At 35.2% G+C, this 16,112-nt stretch overlaps 1 protein-coding gene across 10 annotated transcripts in view; it reads left to right on the top strand.

Annotated features, from left to right (window-relative positions):
- The first annotated feature begins 4,595 nt into the window (after positions 1 to 4,595).
- LOC149728601 (uncharacterized) overlaps positions 4,596 to 16,112 on the top strand; it is a 34,307-nt gene continuing 22,790 nt past the window's right edge. For 4 of the 10 annotated variants that reach the window (XM_089889195.1, XM_089889196.1, XM_089889188.1 and 1 more), the window contains exons 1-24: positions 4,599 to 4,749; positions 4,968 to 5,000; positions 5,916 to 6,067; positions 7,916 to 7,977; positions 9,453 to 9,552; positions 9,892 to 10,050; positions 10,130 to 10,257; positions 10,332 to 10,411; positions 10,557 to 10,708; positions 10,773 to 10,828; positions 10,894 to 10,990; positions 11,180 to 11,335; positions 11,527 to 11,654; positions 11,715 to 11,809; positions 12,140 to 12,250; positions 12,528 to 12,682; positions 12,850 to 12,911; positions 13,395 to 13,494; positions 13,764 to 13,922; positions 14,581 to 14,708; positions 15,302 to 15,381; positions 15,523 to 15,674; positions 15,739 to 15,794; positions 15,860 to 15,956. In XM_089889195.1, coding sequence (XP_089745321.1) covers positions 4,698 to 4,749; positions 4,968 to 5,000; positions 5,916 to 6,067; positions 7,916 to 7,977; positions 9,453 to 9,552; positions 9,892 to 10,050; positions 10,130 to 10,257; positions 10,332 to 10,411; positions 10,557 to 10,708; positions 10,773 to 10,828; positions 10,894 to 10,990; positions 11,180 to 11,335; positions 11,527 to 11,654; positions 11,715 to 11,809; positions 12,140 to 12,250; positions 12,528 to 12,682; positions 12,850 to 12,911; positions 13,395 to 13,494; positions 13,764 to 13,922; positions 14,581 to 14,708; positions 15,302 to 15,381; positions 15,523 to 15,674; positions 15,739 to 15,794; positions 15,860 to 15,956 — 2,550 coding nt within the window. In that variant the 5' untranslated portion in view covers positions 4,599 to 4,697. Of the gene's footprint in view, positions 4,750 to 4,967; positions 5,001 to 5,915; positions 6,068 to 7,915; positions 7,978 to 9,452; positions 9,553 to 9,891; positions 10,051 to 10,129; positions 10,258 to 10,331; positions 10,412 to 10,556; positions 10,709 to 10,772; positions 10,829 to 10,893; positions 10,991 to 11,179; positions 11,336 to 11,526; positions 11,655 to 11,714; positions 11,810 to 12,139; positions 12,251 to 12,527; positions 12,683 to 12,849; positions 12,912 to 13,394; positions 13,495 to 13,763; positions 13,923 to 14,580; positions 14,709 to 15,301; positions 15,382 to 15,522; positions 15,675 to 15,738; positions 15,795 to 15,859; positions 15,957 to 16,112 lie in introns of all 10 variants that reach the window. The other 6 variants (XM_089889190.1, XM_089889187.1, XM_089889194.1 and 3 more) reach the window with 5 other exon arrangements.

Genomic DNA, 16,112 nt, shown 5'->3' with positions numbered 1-16,112 from the left:
GTTTCTTTCATTTTTTCTGTCCCATTTGGCAGTAAACAAATAACATTTAAAGAATTATAAAATCGTATCCTTATGACTTCCACAGACTGTTGTTAATTGTTTAAAACACGATCAGGATATTTGGATATTATGTGCTAAAGGTGTCTTGTCTTCCCCCACACTACTATACGCTGTTTCGTCTTTAGAAATTTTGGTGGTACCTTAAATCACATTGGAGCATCTCTTTCCGTATATACAAGTTCGTTGGTGCGCTCTTTTAATTCATTATTTTATATACCAGGCACGCATTATGCTGAATTATTAACCTTACTATTATACGGCAAGTAATAAAACTAACTAAAACGAGAGCGCTTGTTTCTCATAAACGGGCAGGTATGTTGATACAAAGATGAAACGTAAACATTACAGCTCTGGTATCTTACACTATTTGTCTGAAATATATTCAACCCATAACAACACAAGCAGATTCACGTGTTCTCGCGCATTGTGACGTCACTGATTACGTGCAAACTTTCAGTTAATTCTATCGGTTGCTAGTGAGAAGTTAAGAGCGCACGATCAATATATTTGGATAATATGTGCTAAAGGTGTCCCATCTCTCTTCACCCTACTATATATTCCGGGCTCCGTTGGGTTTTGATTTTAAATATTAACAGAAAAAATAGCAACGTGAACATTATTTGTTGAAGTCCAAATGCCTAACTAATATGAACTGTATAGTCAAGTCTACTAAAGTCCATGCATAAGTGATTTAAATTTCGATTGCAAATTGTGGTACTTGTTTAATTAGACCTCAGTGAATTGAATACATAGTATAAGCTTGGGGAAGACGGGACACCTTTATTGTGTAATATCCAAATATCCTGATCATGTTTTAAACAATTAACAAAGGTCTATGGAAGTCGTGAGTATAATTTTGTAATTCATTGAATGTTCTTTGTTTATTACCAAATTGAACGAGTAAATATAATAAAAAAGTGTCCTATGTCCTCCCACCCACTATAACACGCCAAATACCGGTAAATAGTTTTCACGCTTTCAAATCTGTCGCTATTTACATCCACCAACAACAAAAGTCAAAAACTTGTCTGCTTAGTGAACAACCTCGTCTACGTTTGGTAATAGATATTTCCTCAACTTGCAGTGTTGCGTGTCGCCATTTAAGGTTTTAAATAAGGCCCCGCACAACATGGATATCGGATTTTCTTAACCCATTGGGCCGAGTTACCGACTCAATTAGACATTTAGTAGTGTGGGGTAAGATGGATACCATTAGAATATAATATCCCATATTTCATAATAATATTTTTTAATTAACAACGTCTTTGAATAACTCAACAATTACATTAACTTGCAACTGTAAATTGTGAGCTTTGTATTTGCGGTTTTAAATTGTCGGCCGTTGTTGTTGAAACAGTTTATGGAACCTTTATGCATTTTTTAAATTATATAAGTGCACTATATAAGCGCCCGGTATAATAGATAATAGTGGCGTGTATGCCACCGCTATACTTTTATAGTACAAAAATTTGCATAGGGGGTTTTCAATCTTGAACAATTTACCGACCGAGTCTTTGATGTAGAAAGGTACTCGGTCACGGCGAAGCACGTTCTCGCGAATTTTTAAAACTAATTTTTAACACGAGAGTTTTTCGCCCAAAATATTTATACAATCGGTATCAGTGAGGTTTTTTAAACAAAATTTTCACTGGTCACCAGCTAAAGAATTATCGTTGTACCATTTATAAAAGCTCTTTTGCAATTTTCTAAAATAAATCTATATTTTGTTATACGCCTATTTTGATGGACGTTTGGCTAAAACTTAAGGGCCAATTCGCTGAATTGTTTTTGGGTTGATTTGCACACAGGTGCATGATCCCGTTGAGGTGTTCAGATTCGCGGAACCCGGCCTGTAAACGAGAGTTTATATCAGATGCAAGGTTCCGCCTTTATAGGGTCCTTTATATACGGACAATAGGTTGCCCAAATTCAACACAAAATAAAAAAGCAACAATGTTATACACGTGGTAACCTATGAGCGGATCAGGGGTAAATGAAATAGGACCCGTATTGTAACTTCTGCAGATACCACGCCACGGAAGAATAAAATACGTAATTACGTCGGTATTTGTATTGAATAAGCGCATGACCTACATATTGTTTCAATAGATGTGCTATTCAATATAAGTTGATAAGTAACCCTAAAGTTATAACATGTAACTTAAAATATAACATATATGGAAAGGTGGGGGAAGATGGGATACCTTTTTCTTTATATTTTCTCGTACTATGTGGTAATAAACTAAGAAAGTTTAAAGAATAATAATAACATATTTTCACGACTCCCGTAGACCGTTGTTTTTAAAACACGATCAGGATGTTTGGATATTATTTGCTAAAATTGTCCTATTTTCCAACAAATATATCTTAATAAAGTGTTAACCCTTATTATTCTATTTTATTTTTAAAAAAGAAACGGCTTCATTTTTTTTTTTTTTTTTTTTTGTCTACCATAATGCGGATAAAATAAATCTCTTTGTTTACTGTGAACAGAAAACCGTGTGACAAGAAAATGCTTTTTATCCGCGAAAGGTAAACTGATTGCACCATAACACAATTAGGTGTTCAGGGGTGGACAAAGAAGGGTCTTTGCAACTAACGCCAGTAATTCCCCCTATGGTCAACTAAACTTTGACCGAGCTTCTATAGTAATGAAACACATTTATTTTTGGTATCGAACCAGCTCTGTTCTCATAAACAAAACGAATGACTCATCATGAAGTGGGGTGAAATTTTTCACCAATTAGGCTTTGTGATAGTCGTTAATTCTTTTAAAACTACCAGTTCTGCGGTTTCAGGTGCGCAGTCACCTGTCCAGGGGCCTTTAAGATGTATATATAATGATAATGGTATTGGTCAGTCTCCGTGAAGTCGGCCTATTAGGATCTTAAGTATAGGTTGCTGGACAATTGACTGGTCTTAGGCGGATTCATCCCGAAAAAACATCCCACACTTTCTCCTTTAACGAAAAATAACGGAATTCCCCGGACAAATTAGTACGTCATATTTTTGCAGCAATCATGCGTTTTCAGCAGTTTTTTTTTAACACGCGCTGACAGCATGCAACGCGTAACTTTCGCACAAACTGTTATTTGGTTATTATTACACATTATGATTTGGGGTGAGGTGTTTCTTGCTTTTATTCTTCATTATCGTCCCATTTGATTAGTTAATAATAATCAAAAAATGTTTACAGAAATATTTTACCTTATCCTCGAGAAAAAAAATTGGAAAATATGGGAAATTAGAAAATATGGGATATTTTGCGCCAATAGTATTTATTTAACCCCACTGTACTATATACAGGAATGTGTGTAGAAATTCCATGCAATCATACTACAGAACCATCGCTCTGTGGTAAGCTTTGCTAAGTTTTGGCACCAACGGAAAGTTACAAAACCCCAACATACCTACAAGATCAAGCGTTACCACAGTAAAAGTTATGGGGAAACCCTTTGCATACAAGTTGTTTTCGAGTCTTGCGCAAAACCCGTGGTCTTGTTCAAATCCGATGGCGACACTCAGTCAATATAGAGTTAACAAAAGAAGTACAGCATACCATTGTACATATTAATCACTCTACTATACCATAATCTTTTCCCCTGTCCAGGAGGTAACCTCAAGTACTCTATTCCTGTAAAGGATTATACAATTCTAAAAGGCTTCTTATATTGCTAAGCCTTTTATGGCCGTTTATTCTCAGTTTAATTTCAAGAGATTACTTAATACTTGAGATGTTTGTTAAGAATATTAAAGTCTGTTTTTAACGCAAGATCCACCCGGCTAATTTTTCTTAGTTTTATGTGCCAATGTCGCTAAGTTTCACCATTTCCGTTGTTACAACCCTTTCTTGCGACACTGCAGTTCTTTTGCTGGATTTTTTGGGATACAAAGCTAGTTAATATTTTTGATCGCGAAAGAAGGATGAATAAGTGTATGACTTTTGATTGAAAACAGATAATCCAAATCGAACCAAATGCGACAAACGTGAGACATAAGAGAACGTGCAGCATTTGGCCGCTCCAAACTAATCAAAATTATCCACTCTCATTTTTTTAGATTAAACCCCCGTACATTTATTAGGGTTGCGAAGATGGGACACCTTTAACACATTGGTCCAAATATCCTGATCGTGATTTAAACAATTACCACCGGTCAATGGGAGTCGTTTAACAATATAATTCTTTGAATGTTTTTTTTGTTTACTACCGAATTGGACGAGAACATAGATCAAAAAAGTGTCCCATCTTCCCCCACCCTACTATTCAACGAATCACATTCCCAATAATAATGCTTGTTGGTCAAATTTAATACCATATTACTCGCGACAAACTGCTTAAAACGACAGTTATCTTATCTTCGCAATACACCTTTGTCTGTGTGTTTTTTTCTCACAAGTTTTCGGTCCCATTGTTCACACGGAAACCCCCTGTATGACGTCACAGGGAACGGTTGTCATGCTTGATTCCACAACCTTAATCGACGAGGGCTCTCTCGCTAAAGGAAACGGATGCCTGAAAAAGAATTTGCCGTATTTTGTCAGCAGTTCAGAAGGCAGACTGTCATTCTGATCGTGGCACGGCTAGAGGCTCCACGAGGGAAAACTTGAAACAAATAGACAGAGTGCTATATCCAACATGAGAGGCGACGTTTATTTACAATGCTTGTTCGTGCTGCTTTGCGTGGGGGGTAAGGTTATTTTAATAACTTGTTTTACTTTTCCATTATGTAATTAAAATACTTATCTAAACACCACTAAAACAGCCTGCTATGCAAAAAAATAAATACTATATATGGCTTCCATTTAGGTGGTCAGCCAATTTTGCTCGTTTGTCGCTTCTGTATTTAATTTTGACAACAGAATTTATTCCGCGTGGATTAATAAATCTAAAATTTATACTTTTCAGGTTTACATGCGCAATCCACTATTACAGACAATAGTAAGTACATCCTGTGTTGGAATTTAATACATTTTCGGTAAAAAAGTGTGTGAAACGGGATACTCACTTATAACGACAGTCGTTTCCCCGCCACGTTAGAATGAAATCATAAATTTATTCAACGTAAACGATCCTGTGTATAGAATGGTAGGGTCGGGGAAGTCGGGACGCTTTTAGCACATAATATCCAAATATCCCGATCGCCTTTTAAACAATAAACAACGCTATATAAGAATCGTGAGGATACGGCTTATAATCAGTTTAAAAATTTTTTACTACCAAATACGGTTTACAATCAGTTTAAAAAATTTGTTTACTACCAAATAGGACGAGAAAATAGATTAAAAAAATGTTCCGTATAGTCCCAATCCTTATTCTGGTTATACAGTTTTTAAAACAATGCAAGATGCAAATTGTTTTTTTTTGAAATCTCACAAGCAAATGTTTAATTTAGTTGCCACGCGCTATAAAAGCATTTTTCGCGTATTTTTTTCTTTAAAATGGTAGGTCAAAAAATAAAACATGAAACATCTTACCCCAACGTACTGATGTATGTTTTATCCATACGCGTGCTTTTATAAAATATTTTTTTCGCTTTACCGTCTTCAAAGAGAAAATAAAAATTACGTTATATTAAATATAAAAATTTATTGGGCTATTTGTCGTTGCATGGAATTCAATATTTTCTGTTTTATTGAATTTTTTTTATTGATTGAAATTCTCTGTTTGACTATAAATCTCGCAAGGATAGTAAATGACAAAGTTTGATGTGCACCAGACATCCTCGTAACTTCAACTTTGTACCTTTTCATAATCCACATTTTTTTAGATTTTCACATGAAGTTTTTATTACCGCAAAAAAATCTGAATTTACTCATAGTGCATATACCCCCCTGCATAATCATCATTTTTTAGATTTGGGAAACGTCCAAGCCATTATTTTGGCTTTGAATGCTTCCTCTGACGTTATCACAGCTACGCTACCCAACTTTCATCACTACACTTATGATGGTTCGTCCACATCCATTAGCGATGGTGGCGGCGATATGTATGACGGTGGTAATGAGGTAAGTAATCTATTTTTTAACAACAATGACACCGGGACCCTTTAAATTAATAATTAAATTCGCTAATATTATAAATCATGGGTTCTGGAATTTTCCGTTAATTTTATGATGCTATTCCGCGGTAACAGAGTGGTTATAGACAGTACAGGTTCGGTCCTGCCACTACTGTGTACGTTTTTGTCCTAATTGGGAAGCACACTGAAATGAAATAGCTCAAAGCCAATGGTTCCTTATGGGTCTCGTAGATAAAATTCGTTCCTAATGGGACGTGTAGAAATAAAACTCATTAATTTGTATATGCGGTATATAACTCGTATGATGTGGCTTGAGCGCATGTGTATGAAATAATATAAACTCCCATGTTATAACAGTAGTTAACCCGCGACGCAGGAATTAAATTAGTTTCTTTCGTTTAAAGACTGCCGCAAATTAATCTGACTTACAACCCCAAAAAGTTTGCGATTGTTTTGGTTGAACATTGCTCGCAAGAATCGCTTCGTGGGCAACCTATATAGAAAATTTCCCCTACGCGAACTAATGCGGGTGTACGACGTGCACTAAAATAACAAATTTACATAATGAATGAGCGGAATTTCCCAATACGTTATTAGATTTACGTATTTTTTTGGTAAATTTTATTTGACGCCCTACAATAGATTTCACGCACTACAACGTAATGAGCATTCTATACCATTATGGTACTTGAGTCTTAAAGCGCGTCCACTGATCTCGAGTGTTCACGTAATAATAAAGGAAATTTTAAAAAGTATTCATAGCCAAAGGTTTTTACTTATTTGTCGCATCATTTTATGTCAATTAATACATTTTTTTCAGTCAAAAAATTGTAGAAGATAATTTAGGATATTATGTCATATAGTAGGGTGGGGTAAGACGAGACACCGTTAGCATATGATATAACCAAATATCCTGATCGTGTTTTAAACAATTATATAACAAAGGTATATGGGAGAGGTGAGGATACGGTTTTACAATTCCTTTAATTTTCTTTATTTACTACCAAATGGGACGAGAAATAGAATGAAAAAGGTGTCCCATCACCCCCACCCTACTATATGTTGCGAAACACTTTCTCGTGTGTTCTTATGCAAAACGCCCTAACCTATACCATTGTGGGCGTATGTGTCTTTGGGCAAAACAAATACCGGACATTGCCGCAATCCCGGGATTACTATCAGTTGTCCAAATCGTCATGCAGGAAACAAAATTCCACAACAAAGTTATACATTATACACGTGTATGGTGTCCAGCATATACGGTTTAACTCGTAGGCGGGAGCTCAAAACTCGATTTTTTTAAAATTGAATAACAGCGCGATAAGGAAATTCAACGTAGCGAAAATAAAACTGTAGAAATTCCAAACGCATATAATTCGTCATAAAAACCAACTCACTGTGAAATTGTATTCTGCGCCACAATATGCCACACAAGACGTATCGAAACTGATTACGCAACTTTCCAAACCTCAAAATTTCTGTTCGTGTCGAAATGCAGAAGTAGTGAACCTATAGACAAAGAAACCCTCAGGGTGGGGTAAGACGGGACTTACCTAGCACACATTATCCAAATATCCGGATTGTGTTTTAAATAATTAACAACGGTCCATGAAATTCGTGAGGATACGGATTTATAATTTTTTGAATGTTTTTGTTCACTACCAAATGGGACGCGAACCGAATGAAGGGTGTCCCATCTGCCCCCGCAGTACTACAAAATTTATATTGCTTAATTTTAAATCATAAAATTTCTGCTTAAAATATAAACTTATTAACCGATTATGCGCATATGCGATTTTTTAAAATTGGTTTTATTTCTTGTTTTATTTAACAGGTCCAGGTGTTAAACGGTTTCGACGCCGTTACAGTTACTTATGGCTTCAACGATACGTTTGGGTAAGTCAGGACTGGTAATTGCATTACTATACCACAGAGGTCTAATTATCCTTGGGTACACACGGATGCGCACAGTACCCTATACGGTGGTTTCATTCATCTTTATAACGGCGCCCTTTACAGCAGGTTCGTATGTTCGCTGCCACTAAAGTAGGCCTATACATGTGTGTCTTTAAGCAAAATGGAAAAATCCAAAATAATCGCTCATAAAAATAAACGACTACATGTAAGTTTAAAATGGCCGCTGATTCTGCCACCCTTTGGAATTCTTAAAAATACATGGTCGAAAGACAAGTCCCAAGTCGCCATAACATCAATAGATTGCTACCACAACACACCATCCTTTTACCTGTTGATTGATGAATTTCTACTTTCCAAACAACAGTTGTTTGATCCTTGGGTATAAAGTTTAAGTCACGAGGATGTCTGGTGAACATCAAATTTTGTCAGTTTCTATCCTTGCGAGATTTAGTAAGGACGAGAATTTCAAATTATGTTTGAGTTCTTGGGTAAAAAGCAAACCCTTGAAAAACACAAAACTTTATATTAAAAGAGATCAACATTTCACGATATTCGTTGACGTTACATGTAATAATATGTAATATGTTTGGACACAGCATACAATCCGCTAAACATGGACTGATCGTTAGGATATTGAATAAAAGGTTGGTCCTATACAGCTTCGATGATTATAGGCTACACTCTACGGTACTGTGTAATGTACGATTAAATCAATTTAGCGAAAACATATCGGACCATCTATGTCCGCCACGAAACAAACGTTTTCAAAAGAAACACAAATGGGTTGGCTACGCTGGATTAACCTAAATTTTAGTCACGCCTCTGACTTTGTATACCATGTTCCGTATTCCGTCCCATTTCTGTTTACTTACGAAAGTAAAGTTTTCTCTTTTCACGGGAGTTTCCATTTCCGCAAAAAATTCAGGATCATTTGAAACGATTTTGAAACGAATTTTGTGAATTTCTGAATGAACTTGACCTTTTTGCTTAATTCTAAAACGAAATCCCTTCCGATAACAAAAATACGTTTAAAAACACATACACAGTTTTAATGTGGTTTCTTCTAATAGTTTTAGTTATGGATATATCAATCAATTCATGGACTCAATTGGTTTGTTGAAATAAGCCCAGATTTTGTTATTATAAGATTATAATAACTGGGGATTGGCGTATTGTCAGCAGTTATCTGTGGCGTCCATACGTTGAATTGCAGTGTCAAAAACACGTTTAAGCTGGTGTGTTTCTTATAGTTTTGATTTGTATATTTTATAAAAAACACTACACGGATCGATCTATGAAAGCTATCTTCTTATATTCTTTTTCCCAAAAGTATTTACCGAGATTCCACTCAACAACGATTCACGGTCGTTTTGTTTAAGTTTTGGGTTTTACTATAGTGAGTTTCATAACTGTGTTTAATTTTACAATTTGACATTATGTTTTGTTTATTGCAGGAATGACGAGTATCAAGCAGCAAATATCCCTGGGCATCCATTCCAACTAGGAATATGGATCGGCAATGAAAGGCGAAATCTGAATACACTTCAGATTAGAGTAAGATCATATTTTATCAAGTACTGTTTATAACTGATTTATAATTCTTGGAGTTGGATTAAATGGTTTTAAAAAATTAAACTATGCTGTTTGCATGAGGTTGTGCATAACCTTGTTCTATGAAAACCGTATCCACAGTGTATGTTCACCTTAAGCAATGCCATCGATTTTTATATCTGCCCTTTAAGCATATATAGATAATACATTGTATTACTTGTTTTTTTGTCAAAATCGTACACACTGATTGGGTGACCGTGGTAACAAAACATGCCAAAAAAGTAATTAGTAATTTTAGAATCAGAAAAACTATTTCGTTTAAACTTTATTTGATGTAAACAGGTGACTTCAAATTTTGGAGCAGATGGCAGCGGGTCAGCAACAACACAGTCCGGTAACGTAGAACTTGGAAATTTCCAACTCACCTACAAGGCTAGGCAGATCTATAATGCCGGTGACCCCAGTGTTTTAGAAGTGTATTACGTCGTTAATAACACCCAGGTATATACTTTTTCATCAATACATTTAAACGCTTGTGATCATTCTAATCTTAGTGAATATTATTGTTATTCCTTTGCAGCAATGGTCCTCTAATACCGAATGGTCGTTTACACTTACTGTTAGATCTAGCGGAACTCAAAATGGTCAAAACACAGCCATGCTTAGCAGCATGAGCAACGTTTTCTTCGGCTATACTTTATTGTCAGCGTAAGTCTTTTATTTGTAGTACATGACATGATGATATGCATTTATGTACTAATTATACACATCTAAATGAACAGGAGAAATGGTCGGTTCACATCAGATACAGAACTTGCTGCTGTAATGAGAGAATATCTTCAAATCATTTCTAATATCTCAGGTGAAGTGCTGTTTCATATAATATGCAATGTGCTATAAAAGTTACAAACTTACTGGCCCAAGTTTGCCACTGTTTCAATTTGATGTCGGATAAAATATGTTTAAGTGTCTGAAAAATGCCATTAAATATTAAATTTTTCGTTTAGTATCCCATTCTCAAGTCCAACAATCATTGAAAGCGATTTCAAACTACAGTGAGCAAATCACATGTCAAGTTCCAAACTTTTACAAATACAACTACGACTCAGTGGATCAAATTAGTGATGGTGGCTTCGATATGTATGATGGTGGAAACCAGGTAGGTGTATGGGAATGGGTTGGCTAGATAATGGAAAACACATTATTGAAACAATCTTTTTTAGATTTACTTTGGCAAAGGGCAACAGTTGGTCAAAGCAAGTTACAACCAAACTTTCAGGTAAGTCCAGTTTTTATTGTCTTTTATTTTTAAAAAGAATACAAAGTAAAATAATCTTCTCACAGTTTCCAAGATTACACATTTTCAACATTGGCTACTTACCCATTCACTGCACTGATGTGGGTTGATGGGAATACCGATGGACAGAATTACACCATTGAGGTAACTGAACTGTAAAACTTCTCAATTATACAATTTTTTTCTTAAACTAGCTCACAAATATCCCCAAAAATGTGACCTTTTGAAATTGATTTGTAAGGATCAATTTGTTGTTATAGCACTTAATTTTTGTTATAAATGGACTTAATTTTTAAATTAAGTGTTAAACCTTTTTTTTATTTTAATGTCCAGGTTCGATCAAACGCTGGTGCGGATGGTGCTGGAAGAACAGCAAGAAATTCTGGTTGGTTGTATCCAAATGGTTACATCATTCATTTTGAATCATTTCAAATCTACGGCACACAAGACCCAACTATTTGTGAAGTTTATTTCCAAATAGAGAACAATGTAAGTCGAAGTATTGAAATACAAGAATATTTTATTATGCTTTGAGATGTGAAAGTAGGTGTTGGTAATGAGTTAAAAAAAAGTTAAATTGATTTGGGCAATGCTATTTAGATGGGTTGGCTTGATTACATATTTATATGGATAATTTAAATGTGATATTAGGGGGTTTAGTAGTATATACCTTTTTTCAGGCGTGGGGTTCAAATTTCCGCACAAGGGTCATCTTACAAATATTAGGTAATGATCAAAACAACGTACGAAACCATGCAAGTATAAGCAGTACATCCAGAGCTATGTTTGGATACATGCTCCTATCAAAGTAAGCATCTGAATGACTTGTATTAAATAGATTGCCTTTCTAACTAAACATCTAATACAGACGGGATGTAAGAGGTGATTTAATCACAGAAAATGAAATTCGGAACTCGTTGTATGAGATGGTGAACCTCATAGCTGGACCTGGTCACAACCTTCGTAAGTTGTATATTTTACTTTGGCAGATTTTTTTTATATTGGTGGCAAGCATTGATTTTCAAGTAAGTGCATCTGACTTGAAATATTTGCTTGAATAGTGGTTGTGGTAAATTGACGAAGTCCATGTTAAAACACAGACAAACATCTTAGTCATTGTGGTTCAATTGAATGGATGAATGTAACTTACTTTATCCTTGCGCGGCCAGAAAACGGCAGTTGTTATAAGTAACACAGGTCTTCTGTTTTATACATGTCGGGTTGGCGTGCTAACGAACTGTGCTACGGTGCCGAATTATATCTTGTACTTTGATATTTATTTTGCATTGACAGCCACTCCATTCCCCATGCTCCCCAAACCAAATGTTGATTCTTCCACAACTGCCATCCCTGCAACAACAACTGTGGATCAACAAACAACAGCAGCAACAACAACAACAACTAGTGAGTTCTCTCACAAATTCTAACTTTTTTTAAATGAAAAAACTTTATAACAACTTTGTTTTTAAATTCCTTGTGCCGTGGCAAAAAAGGTGCGCCCGCCTGTAACTCAGAGGTAATTGGTTCAAGGCTCGTCGCTGGTACCATTGTGGGCGTATGTGTCCGGTGGCAGGGTATTTAAGTGGTTGGACTTGATTTTACTAGATTATTAATTGCAATACGATTTTTGCAATTGCACAAAGTGCATTTCCTTTTCTATAATCTACAAATATTTGTTTAGATTTTGCCACCGTCAAGGCCATTGTTTTGGCTTTAAATGCTTCCTCTGATGTTATCAGAGCGACCCTACCTGGCTTTTATAACTACACTTATGATGGAACGCAGCCCACATCCATTGGCGATGGTGGCAATGATATGTACGACGTTGGTAATGAGGTAGGTCAAATATTTGACAATTGGTTTAATTTTTTTAACAAAAATATGCCAGCACTCATTGCTGCTCTTATATATATATATCAAGACGGAAGTACTACACTAATTTTCTTATCCAATATCAAGCAAGACGATTTAAAAAAAAAATTTAATTGTTTTGTGTTTAACAGATACAAGTGTTAAACGGAACAGGATCTGTCACAGTTAATTATGGCTTCAACAATACATTTGGGTAAGTCTGGATGTAATAACTGATTAAAATATACTAAGTTCATGGCTGAGCATCTTCTTTTTTTGGCTCTTGACCGAAAATTTCGACAGCTTTGATGCGCTTGTACATTAGCGAGCATGCTATTGTACATGATAATGAAAAATACTAAAAATGAAAAAAGGTAGCTTCACTTTCTCCTAATTGTCTATCTTTTTTCACAACTTCTGCAAATTAGGAGTGGTGTGTGTGTTTCCCTGTCCCAAGCTTTTTTGACTTCAGTACATTCCTAGTAATTGATCAATGAAAGCTCTCTTCTTACATGCATGTCACCAAAAATATTCACCTGGAATCCACTCAAAAAATATGTTCACACACGATTTGTGGTTGTTATATTGACTTTCGCTTTGCATAAACATTCTGACATTGTATTATATTTACTATAATGGGTTTAGTGACTTAGTTCAAAGTGATTTGCAATTTAACATTATGTCTTGTTTATTGCAGGAATGACGTGTATCAAGCAGCGAACATTCCTGGGCATCCATTCCAACTAGGAATATGGGTTGGCAATGAGAGAAGAACTCTGAATACACTTCAGATTAGAGTAAGATAGTGGTTTTTATCAAGTACTAACTAAACTCTTGGAATAAACAACCTTGTTCCATAATAACAGCATGTATGTTCACCTTTAACACTGCCGTAGATTTATTTATATATACATTATATTGTTTCTTGTTAAAATCATACACTCCAATTGCCTGACCGTAGTAACAAAATTCTTTAACAAATCTACGAAAAACAAATGTTAAGAAAGGGCCTAGTAATTTAAAAATCAAAAAATAGTTTTGTTTAAACTTTATTTGATGTATACAGGTGACTTCGGATTTTGGAGCAGACGGCAGCGGGTCAGAAACAACACAGTCCGGTAACATAGAACTTGAAAATTTCCAACTCACCTACAAGGCTAGACAGATCTATAATGCCGGTGACCCAAGTGTTTTAGAAGTGTACTACGTTGTTAATAATACCCAGGTATATACTTTAGTAAGATTTGTGAGCTGAGTGTCTAGGTTATTAATATTTTAAACGCGGGCAAGCCTTAAGATTTTATTCATTTTAAATTTAGCTTTTACAAAGGGGTATTCACACACCAATACCCCTTGGTTAAAACTCCAAAATAGCTTAAAACTTAACAGCATGAGTTATTTGGGCAGCCTTATAGTCACAAATCTCATGTCCCCTACTCATGCCCTGCCGTAGGAACTCACCCATACAAAATATGAATAATGAATGAATGTTACTTGGTTTATCCTCTCATGGCCGGAAAGTGACAGTTGTTACAACATGGGTGTTCTATTTCATATACCTTGTGCCAGCTTACAAGTTACCATGTATGTTCCTTTGTGAAAATCATTTTGATGGGATTTTTTTCTTTTTTTGTATATGATTGATAATTTAGGCAACCTATTAGTGACCACTGGGTTGGAGCAATTGCTGTTAAGTCTTTTATGGGAAAAATACAGCTACAATGATAACAGCGACGAACCTTAAATCTATTACCTTTGGATTAAAAGTAGGCTAAACACTTTGCCACGGCTCCGGAAAAAAAAACTGTAGTTTAGTTTAAACTTACATTTAAACGCTTTAGATCATTTTATTCTTAGATAATATTATTGTTATTCCTTTGCAGCAATGGTCTTCTAATACTGACTGGTCTTTTACACTTACTGTTGGCATTTCTGGAACTGCTCGAGATCAAAACACAGCCATGCTTAACAGCATGAGCAACGTGTTTTTCGGCTATACTTTATTGTCAGCGTAAGTCTGTTTATTTATACATAACTGATACTGGTTTAAAACTATATTCGTACACATCATGTAATATTTCTCACATGGCATTTGCATACAAATGTTCCGTTTGCAGTCGGGTTTCTCGACTCAGGTTATAACTGATGAGATTGTTTAAACATTCGCTCAATACCTCCGGTTACGCTTGACGGGCTCATGTTAATTATAGTTTTATGCGCACAGGGCTAAAGCAATACTGATAACAAAATACTTGCAATGTGTTTTTATTTCTAAACTGCAACATTGTTGTAAACTGTTATTCAAACGGTATCGTCGGTATAGAAATTTAGTGTTGACGCACCTAAGGAATGCGTGTTTAGTCGGCAACACAATCTTTTTAATACAAGTTATTCATTTAAACACAAATGTGCCAAAAATATTTTTTTGCGTATTTCCCATATGATTGTGAAAAACTTTTATTTTATGCCTAATATCAAGTTACACTAATATGGTCTTATATACCAAGCACACATGGTATGTTTAACACCTCATTTCTACAAAAACTGAAGAACAAGACATAGTAAAATCTTTGTTATACCACATATTCACTTGTAATTCAACAGGAGAAATGGTCGGTTCACATCGAATACAGAACTTGTTGCTGTAATGAGAGAATATCTTCAAATCATTTCTAATATCTCAGGTGAAGTGCTGTTTCATATAATATGCAATGTGCTATAAAAGTTACAAACTTACTGGCCCAAGTTTGCCACTGTTTCAATTTGATGTCGGATAAAATATGTGTGTGTGAAAAATGCCATTAAATATTAAATTTTTCGTTTAGTATCCCATTCTCAAGTCCAACAATCATTGAAAGCGATTTCAAACTACAGTGAGCAAATCACATGTCAAGTTCCAAACTTTTACAAATACAACTACGACTCAGTGAATCAAATTAGTGATGGTGGCTTCGATATGTATGATGGTGGAAACCAGGTAGGTGTATAAGAATGGGTTGGCTAGATAATGGAAAACACATTATTGAAACAATCTTTTTTAGATTTACTTTGGCAAAGGGCAACAGTTGGTCAGAGCAAGTTACAACCAAACTTTCAGGTAAGTCCAGTTTTTATTGTCTTTTATTTTTAAAAAGAATACAAAGTAAAATAATCTTCTCACAGTTTCCAAGATTACACATTTTCAACATTGGCTACTTACCCATTCACTGCACTGATGTGGGTTGATGGAAATACCGATGGACAGAATTACACCATTGAGGTAACTGAACTGTAAAACTTCTCAATTATACAACTTTTTTCTTAAACTAGCTCACAAATATCCCCAAAAATGTGACCTTTTGAAATTGATTTGTAAGGATCAATTTGTTGTTATAGCACTTAATTTTTGTTATAAATGGACTTAATTTTTAAATTA

This window comes from Ciona robusta, chromosome 11 (genome assembly GCF_009617815.1).
Source record: "Ciona robusta chromosome 11, ASM961781v2".
NCBI lineage: Eukaryota > Metazoa > Chordata > Ascidiacea > Phlebobranchia > Cionidae > Ciona > Ciona robusta.
This window is presented reverse-complemented; position numbering and strand designations above follow the sequence as displayed.